This window comes from Taudactylus pleione, unplaced genomic scaffold (assembly GCF_031769625.1).
Source record: "Taudactylus pleione unplaced genomic scaffold, aTauple2 ptg001126l, whole genome shotgun sequence".
Lineage (NCBI taxonomy): Eukaryota > Metazoa > Chordata > Amphibia > Anura > Myobatrachidae > Taudactylus > Taudactylus pleione.
In genome coordinates, this window is record NW_028285527.1 from 1,362,982 (window position 1) to 1,373,151 (window position 10,170).

At 40.3% G+C, this 10,170-nt stretch overlaps 1 protein-coding gene across 1 annotated transcript; it reads left to right on the forward strand.

Moving 5' to 3' along the window:
* Window positions 1-566: 566 nt before the first annotated feature.
* LOC148453607 (cis-aconitate decarboxylase-like) lies at window positions 567-6,090 on the forward strand. The gene is made up of 6 exons (XM_088461951.1): window positions 567-587; window positions 1,844-1,898; window positions 2,288-2,475; window positions 2,875-2,979; window positions 3,066-3,271; window positions 5,169-6,090. The coding sequence occupies exons 1-6, from the start codon at window positions 567-569 to the stop codon at window positions 6,088-6,090; spliced, it is 1,497 nt and encodes a 498-aa protein (XP_088318077.1).
* The last annotated feature ends 4,080 nt before the right edge of the window (window positions 6,091-10,170 follow it).

Below are 10,170 nucleotides of genomic sequence, written 5' to 3' on the forward strand. Positions count from 1 at the left end.
CTTTGCTTGAGCCAAAAAAGTATTGAAAATATTGTATAAAATGAGCTGCCGGCTGTGTGTATAAGCTGTATATAACACATAAATGTATTCTGTGTGTATACTGGGGTCCCATTCCCAAGATATTTCATTATGATATGCAATTATTCCAAAATCCGGAATATTCCGTTATCCAAAATACCTCTGGTCCCAAGCATTTTGGATATGGGAGACTCAACCTGTACCATTGTTATATTATCACATTCCTATAATTATAAACACTGTAGGACTTAAAAAAGTCATTAAAATGCCTAAGTCTTACATCATCTTACAGTGATGACAATAGTCATTAGTGCTATCCTGGGAGGTGTCTGCACTTTCCCAGAAATTCCCCCAGCACAAAACCTGAACCTGTTTTCTGGGTGTGAGCTGCTCGTGTAATGCCCACATGCACAGTATCAGCACCAGGATATATAAGGACGTACTGTATATATTTGGACATTCACATAAAACATCCCTTCAACCAACACAGAATTTGCCATCACCGAAGAAAACAGTCCTCATAATTTTAAAACATATCTTACTTCAAGATGCTTTCTGCAGCTGTTAAAGTAAGTACTATGTGTAATGTAAATATGTCACTTTTTATTATTGAAAACTAGAAGCTTCACAACCACGAGATATATTCATAAATATTTCACATTTACTAAATATGTTAAAACCTTAGCTAAATGAACATACTAGCCAATCTGAATATATGCAAATTGTTACCATTGTTTATTATTGTATATATATATTTTTTGTTAATTATTATATTCTATTTATGTATAATTTAACAATATAAATTGTGCATGTATAAAAATGTAGACGTGTATATCTAACTTCCCAACATGATCCCTGCCATCACTGATGTAACAAAAGTAGTTTAGCATTTGTTAAGAAAGCCTTAAATAGTGGAAATGTAAACGAGGCTAAGAACAGATATGTTACTGGAACAGTTATAGGTAGGAAGCATTTCTTTACAACTTGGCAGTTCTATGGAATAATCTCCCAGCATTTGTTATAGGGACTCCTAAGAAAAAAAAATATATAGAAAATGCAATTGGAAAAAAGTAAAATATATAAGATAATTACACCCTAATATAATTTACAAAGTTTTATAATGTTGCTAAAGTGATATGTAATGTAAAGGTACAAAGCTTTAAATAACTGTATAAGTAGCATGGAACAAAGAGACAACTTAAAATAGCTAAAAAACTGATTTAATCAATATTCTGTTTAAACAAAATAAATGAAAGTGTATAAGCTTTAGTTCATACATAGACTGTGTAAAGGGTAGGTCCCTCTGGTGGATGTAACAAGCAGCACAATATGATCAAGCTTCATAGGACACGGTTACAGTGTTCATGTTGAGGATAAGACCGTACACTGGTTAAAGTTGAGCTGTTTATGGAATTCACAGCACATAAAATACATTAATGCATAGAATGTTCACATAGTATTTAAAATATGGAAAGGCTTGTTACACAATTAGATAACATAGGTGTTAAAATTAGGGATGTGCAGGCTCGGATAGGTTCGAGTTTGCACGTTGAGTTCGGATTTTTCCCTCCAAAAAAACGGAACTCGGAAAGAGGCAAAAGGTCATCTTACATGGACGAACATCATCATTCCTGGACAAAAGTCCAGGGATGATGATGTTCGTCCATGTAAGATGACGTTTTGCCTCTTTCTGAGTTCCGTTTTTTTTTAGGGAAAAATCCGAACTCAACGTGCAAACTCGAACCTATCCGAGCCTGCACATCCCTAGTTAAAATGAAACTACAATAAATAATGTATGTACTTACAATATTTCTATAATTCTTAGAACACAAAGAAACTTCACCAACTCTCAAGGCACATCCACAAGTCGACTGCGAAAGGTAATTATCCAAAAATGTATATATTTTTAATGTTTCCACTGTAACAGATCTGGCTTTGAAGTTAATATGGTGATAATCCTACTGCAATCAATTTATAAATACAATTGGGTGACACTGTTATGGTTCCAAAAAGACATTGGGCTATATCACACAACTGTATAATTACTACTAAGCACTAGAATAGAATAAAAACAGGGTAGATACTGTTTTATTTTGAAGCATTTAAAAGGCAGATAGACATATTTTGGAACCCTTGGATGAATTTCTTATAAATAGGGTTTCATCTGATTAAAAAAGTCACCATTTCACAGGAAAGGAGAAAATGAGTACAAAAAAAGAAATATAACACAGGAAGGTCAGGAACATTAATGTGGTATGTCTCTTATCAGTGGCTGTAGGACAACAGGTAGAAGAATCCGTCACCAACAGTTTTGCATCATTCATCCATGAGATCCGCCGCGATCACCTCTCTGATATTGTGCGGCACAGAAGTAAGCGCATGATCCTGGACAGCATTGGGGTCGGACTGGTCGGCAGCACAACTCATGTCTTCAATATCGTGGTGAAATACTGCCAGGTAATAATACATGGACATGATCTGTGATATTGTATATTCTTATCTGGGGCAATGGGATAAACACACCTCTTGTCGTCACATTTTTATATGGCTATGTTATACATTATTATTATTATTATTATTATTATTATTATTATTATTATTGATAATAATAATAATTATTATTATTATTTTATTATTAATTGTTGCTTCTCATAGACACACTCACTTATATCCACAGATTAATAATCACTAACAATAAACTTGCAAAATAAAATTACAAAGAAGTAAATAGAACTGAGCCCCTTGCTCTGGGCACTAGAAGACCTGGATCTGATCTCCTTAGTTACACAAGTTAAATATAATTTGAGTCTTTAGAATTTCTGTAAATATTGACATTATATTATTTCGTTTCTTCAGGACCTATATTTTTCAACATATGGAAATTCTGCCCTTTCTTCTGTCTATGGACAGAAAGGGTTAAAGCTCTCTCCGACCCTGGCTGCCTATGCCAATGGAGTTGCTGTAAGTAGACTTTACTATAAATAAAAATAAAATAATATTTATGATATAGCTGCACAGTCCATCTAATCATTTCCCTGTCACCATAGGTTCACTCCATGGACTTTGATGACACGTGGCACCCTGCCACACACCCTTCTGGTGCCGTGCTTCCTGCCATCCTGGCACTGTCACAGATACTGTCACATGGCAGAAAGATCAGTGGTGAGGAACTGCTGACGGCTTTCAATGTAGGGATTGAAATACAAGGAAGACTTATGGGTTTCTCCAGCGAAGCAAAGAGCATTCCTAAAAAGTGAGTACTTAGGAGCTCATTCTAACCTGGACGCAATGCACGTTCGCTCGTAGCTGGCTGATTTTTGCTTTCTGCGCATGCGTATAAGATGCAGTGCGTGTGTGCAAGTCAGTCTTAGTGATCGGGAATCGGGCGCTCAAAGTACATAGACTGAGCGCCAGAGCCGTAACTATACTTTTTGGTGCCCTGTGCCAGAAAGAGCATTGGCACCCCCCTCATATTTCAAAGGGACATAATGCACCCAAAAAAGGGCCATGGCTTCATGGGGAAGGGCCAGGGAAGAGATAGGAGAGGCCAGGAGATGCTGGGGATAAAATAAGAGGAAGCTACAAGCAAGAATGATAATAAACAGATATTTGACAGGCCCGAACAGCGCCCCCTGACCTGTGGTGCCCTGTACGATGGCACCGGCCACACTACCCTAGCTATGGCTCTGCTGAGTGCTACTTTGAATGACAGATAGTGCCGTTTGTGGGTGGTGTCAGAGGAAGGTCTATGAAAACGGGGGGGTGGATGTGTGAATGCAGTGTGCTCTAACGGCGTTTCATGGGTGTGCATAATTAGCATGAAGGCGTAACTGTACACGTCACCTGGTTGTATTTCAGCCTGCAGCAATCGCAGTGCTTGCGGCAGGGTAGGGTTACCTCAAGGGCTACGAGCAGCTACGATGGCTCTCGATGTTACTGATACTACATACACTTCCTGGAGATGACGTGTGCTGCGAAGGAAAAGGGGGCGTCTTTAGACCGGCGTGCGTTCACTCTGCTGTCACTCTCTAAGACATAGAAGGCATCCTTAAGCCTCGCTGTGCGATCGCGGAATTTGCATATCCTGACCCTTACGGCTGCGAAAGTGCGCTGCGTTGCGTCCAGGTCTGAATCGCCCCCTTAGTCCCAATGGTTGATGAAATGTACTTCCTATTATTGTACCAATTATGTGTTTACTTGTATAAAGAGCTACATATTTATTATGGTGGCTTAATTGTTAAGAATAAATGCATATAAATGTTTGTATACATTTACACAGATTCTAATTGCAAACTGGGTATATAGAAACTTTTCAGACATCAATGTATATTTAAAGTCTCCCTTTGAGTATATGCTCCATCCAGCCATTTTTCCCCAGGTCCATTTTAGGTGTTCTATATAACTGTATCTATAGTGTCCAGAACCACCAATTAGGAGGTATAATTCCTCAATTATTTGCCTAAACTATTTTGAGGTCCTGTCTGACAAATTCAATACTGAATGCAGGGGGAGCGGGTACAGACAACATGGGTCTTTGTAGGGGCAGTATTACAGGGGACATGTAACCATGCCCCCATGTGATGCTGTGATCATGCTCCCTGTACAAGTGCTGAACCTCTGTGTAGACAAACGCAATAGGTAAATATTTTACCAGGGGTGTAGACACACTCCCTCCAGTGATCACACCCCCATGAGTACCCAAACCCGCCAGAAGTCCAGCAGCCCTGTGCAGCACTCATGGAGCTCAGCATCTGTTTCCAGCCTATGCCAGGATTGTGTCTATAACTATTAACACTATCTCTGTAACACCAGACTCTGCTGAGCTCCTGTTTGGCATAATCCAGATCTCTCTTGTCTGTCTCCATCTGTTCCTCTTTCTCATATTCCCCGGCTCCTGCAGGTTACACCACAACTCATCACCAGATCTTAAATTACTCAGATCCTCACTGAGCTTTACACTCACACTTACTTATACAGTATATATATTATATATGGCCATGGGCAAAACAAGGACACTTTTCTTAGAGCTTGGGCACTATAAGGCAGGAACATCTCACTAAAGAATACTGCAAATATTATTATTATATAAGATAATTTGCACATGTTATTGTTACATAAATAAATAATATAGTATTATTTTCTCACTACAGATTTCATCCACCGTCTGTGGTTGGCACCATGGGAAGTGCTGCAGCATCAGCCAATCTCCTCTCATTAGATAAAGAGCAATGCACTCATGCCCTGGCAATTGCAGCCTCCCTTGCTGGTGCTCCTATGGCAAATGCTGCCACCCTGGCTAAGCCCCTGCACATTGGCAATGCCACTAGGTTAGGTCTGGAAGCTGCTATCCTGGCTGCTAAGGGAATGGAGGCCAATACACTCATACTTGATGATGTGCCCGGCTGTGCTGGCTTTAGTGCTTTTTATGGTGATTACCAGCCTAAGCCATTATCTCCCCCAGGAAAACATTATGAATTTCTTCTGGAGAAGCAAGACATTGCATTCAAGTCTTTTCCTGCACATCTAGGGATGCACTGGGTCGCTGATGCTGCTGCTTCAGTTAGAAATACATTTGTCCAACAATATGGCTCATTTGACCCATCCGATATTCAGTCTATTGTTCTTAGAGTCCCAGTATCCAAATACATTGACAGGCCCTATCCAGACTCAGAACACCAGGCTCGCCACTCTTTCCAGTTCAATGCCTGCACCGCACTCCTAGATGGTGAAGTTAACGTCCGTTCCTTCCATGAAGACACCATGTTCCGTAATGAACTCCAGAATCTCCTGAGCAAAGTGGTGGTGGAGCATCCTAGAGATAATGAAGCCAACTTTGACAAGATGTACGCCGAGGTGGCTCTGCTGCTGAGAAATGGGGATGTGATTATAGGGAAATGTGACACTTTTTATGGACATTGGAGAAAACCCCTGAGCCGGGAATCCCTGCTGAAGAAATTCTCCTCCAATGCCCGACATGTCCTGCAGGAAGACCAGGTGCAAGGTGTAATACAGATAGTAGACAATCTAGAAAGTGTCAAAGACAGCTCCCTACTGCCACTGCTACTCCAATAACTCATATAAGAATTATTATTACTCTGTTTACAAGAATTCTAAACCGGGACTTTAGTATGTTATTTATCAATCAGTGTACTAGGATTTATGACAGATCTGTCGAATGTATGACACAAAAATCATACCATTAAAATAGCACAATTGTAACACATCTCAAAAATCAAGATTAGTTATATATGTAAAGTGTGTCATTGCTACTTTATTATAATATTTTTGAAGCTGGGCCTCATCACAGCTCTAAATCTCTGGTCTAGAGAAGTCCGATGTGTATAGTGAGTTTTGGCAATCTCTACATACTGTATCCTGGCCATATTAATGAAATGAAGGACCTGTATTGATGGTGAATGCAAGTCTATTGCTACCAGTTCAGTGTCATGTCAGTGACAGGTACAGAGACCCCTGTGCACATGTGACATCCCCCTCCGCTATGTTGCTGAGCTGTAGTATGCTGGGAGAATATACTGAGTGGTAAGATGTACTGTTAGATCTAACAATTTCATTTATTTCTAGGAGCAGATGCTCTATAAAATAAAAGTTTTGTTTGTTAGTTTACTAGGAAGTAACAACATTAATAAAGCACGGGGCACTTTGTGTCACCTGCCTCCCATATCTTACTGGATCCTAATGAATTAATAAGCTGAACATTGTTCAGGCCAACAAATTGGCTACCTTTAATAAGTGTAGGTGAGGAGCCCATTAAGGAAAATGGGAAATGATGGGTTATAAGATTTCTCTTGGCCTCTCACACACATCCTATTATATTTGGTTTATTTTTATTTTTTTTAATACATAAATATGATTCAACACATTTTGTTGTTGGTAATATTTACATAGATTTGTATTTTATAATATTTTTACGTATTTATAGTTGCCTGGTTAGTCATTCAGAAGTGTTCACATATGAACCACAGATTTGGGTTATTTAATTTGTAATATAGTTTAGAATAAAAAATCAAAGCTGCTGCTGTATTTGCTAGAAAACAATACTTTATATGTTTCTTGCATTAAATTGTATTTGAAAAATAACAGTGACCATTTATTCATTTTCTTTATTAAAGTGTATAACTTATGATGGAGAACCAATTAACTTATCAATTTGGGTAGAGTTTATAAAGGCTGTTCTTACTGATTATTTCTTTAATCATTGACACTTTATTATATATTATTTTGTCAGCTGAATAATTACAATATCTGTGCAACTACAAATGCAAATTATGAAAGAGAGATAGAGAGAGAGATAGATAGATAGATAGATAGATAGATAGATAGATAGATAGATAGATAAATAAATAATCTATTATATAATAATACACAGAAAGACGTATTATGTACACGGTGCAGGGAGACACTTTGGGTCTGATTCAGAACCGCAGGTCATGACTATGTTAATGGTGTTGAGTGATATTTTGCTACTGCACATATGTGACACTCCCTAAAGACTCCTATAGCTCAGGGGTTATGCAGAGTGTATGCACAGAGGCGCTGCTGCGATTCAAACGCAGGGTATCAGAAATGTCTTGGAAAAGTGCCGGGCGTTCCTGATTGGTGACTGGGAGGTGGCTAAACGGATGTATGGAGATAATCCGTCTTATGGGCGTTTAATTGCGCAATAATGCTGGTGCAAGTTTCAACGGTACAACAGATGGCAGCATCTAAAGACGTACCAGGCGGTATTACAGCATCTACATGCGCTCAAACTGGGCGTCTCAGTCCTTGCACATCCATACACACGGATGTATACCAGGAAAGGACAATGTAGTTCCATTTGCATAAATACGTAGATGAGTGATCGCCAAAAGTTGCAGTTGCGTCTGCGTCCACCTCTGACTTTATGAGCTAAAGCACCATTCATGATAATACAGCCTATTAATATACTGGGAAATAATGGCACCTACAGGTGGCCACATTGATCCTGTTGCCAGATGGGCCAGCGGCAAGATCAACAGCCAGTGTAGTCACTAAAACACACGGACAAATTCATCACTATCCGGCCATTCTTCTACGTTCTAACCACACTCACATCATTAGTGAGTGATTGTTTTTCAACTACATTTACCAACATGCACTATAATGATACTAATCTTAGGCAGCTGCCTTATGTCGCAGAGTGTATGTGCGTGTGAGCGTGCATGCATGCACGTGTGTATGTGTGTGAACGTGTGTGCATGCATGTGTGTGTGTGAGCGTGCATGTGTGTGTGTGTGCATGTGTGTGAGCATGTGTGTTTGCGTGGGTGCGTACGTGATTATGCATGTGTGTGTGTATGTATGTGTGTGCATGTATGTGTGTGGCCTGTGCTAGTGATTGATTAGCTATAGTTCAATAAATATTGCTTCAGCTCAAAATACATGACATTTGCCAATCACATTCTGGCCTGATGCAGAACTGGCTGCAAAATTAAGGCAAAAAAACACATGCAAAAATATTCTCACCAATAAGAGATGGGTCAGGTCAGCATTGCGCCACATTTATGCCATGTGTAAAAATAGTGTATATATGCTGAGCCAAGCACAGTTCAAACACACACAATTAATTATATTGAAATCAGGTATATCGCAAATGTGTCTAGACATGACTGTAGGTTCCTCATGCAACTCATCCCCATCAGAATCTGTAGAAGATACAAATGGAACATATTACAGTAGCAGCTTCATTTATTTTCAGCTATTAACCATTAAATAATTACACCCTATGAACATAATGTTTCTGAATGGAGATGGGTTTGGGCATGGCTTTTTGTGCTCTTTTTATTGGCTACAACTTTCTCATTTATGCAAGCCATAATTATAGTCTTAGACCAGTGGTTCCCAACTGTGCGCCGTGGCTCCCTGGGGTGCCTTGGGACACTTGCAGGGGTGCCTCACGTTAGTGGTCCAGCACCAAATCAAATAATTTATGATCAATGTAATGCAAATATGTGGACAAACAGAAGCGCAAACTTATCCACCACCACATAACTGACCCTAAGGATGACAGGTAAGCACAATTTACTTCACTTTACTACTTTGCTATATATTTTTTTTAATTTCTCAATAACAAACTTTTGGCTTAGGGGTGCCATGAAAACAATGCTTATACTCTAGGTCGCCGTGGTTCAAAAAAGTTTGGGAACCACTGGCTTAGACAGCAATTCGGTGTCAGGTTGCGGCCTAGGATCGGCCGTTACTCACCGTAGCACTGGGTTCCCCTGATCCCTCGGGTGGTCAGACGTCAGGTGCGGCAGCGAGTGACACGCTGAGCATTACACTTAGAGCCATGTGGACATTCATGAGCTGTGCTGTGCCTTGGTTGCTGCGGTTGCCGTCATGGACACAGCCATGACAGTTCACAACACCTGACTACCCTTTACCCAATGGTAGCATGGTGGTGGTCAGCTGACGCTGTCCACCAATGATCTGCTGCCTTAGGGTATAAAGCCAGTCTCTGGACAGAAGGAAGTTGCCTGTGCAATGTTGTCCCTGCCTTGTGTATACTTGCCATTACCTCGTTCCAGGTTTCCTCATAGTGATATCCTCGAGTCTACTAGTGTCATCTCCTTGGGCAACAGTGCGTCCAAACATCTTGTCTGTGTGCTATACAAGTGCCAACTACTTGCGCAGCAGTGCGTCCTAACATCTTGCCTGTGTGCTATACAAGTGCCAACTCCGTGTGCAACAGTGCGTCCTAACACCTTGCCTGTGTGCCATTCAAGTGTCATCTCAGTGTGCAACAGTGCGTCTGAACATCTTGCCTGTGTGCTTTACAAGTATCATCTTCTTTGTGCAGAAGTGCATCAGAACACCTCACCTGCGTGCCATTACAAGTGCCACCTCTTGGTGCAATAGTGCATCAAGACACCTTTACTGGCGTACAGTTACAAGTGCCACCTCCTTGTGCAACTGTGCATCAAAAACCCTCTACTTGTGTACAACTACAAATACTAACTCTTGGTGCAGCTGTACTTCTTACTGAAGTATTTCTCTTGGGCCATTGTTGTATTTTCTCCATTCCCGTGGGTATCGGATACCTGACCAAAGGACCGCGACCTGCCTGCTGGGTGCAGCTTAAACCCATATCCCGCTTGGAGAGGTCACTGGTGAA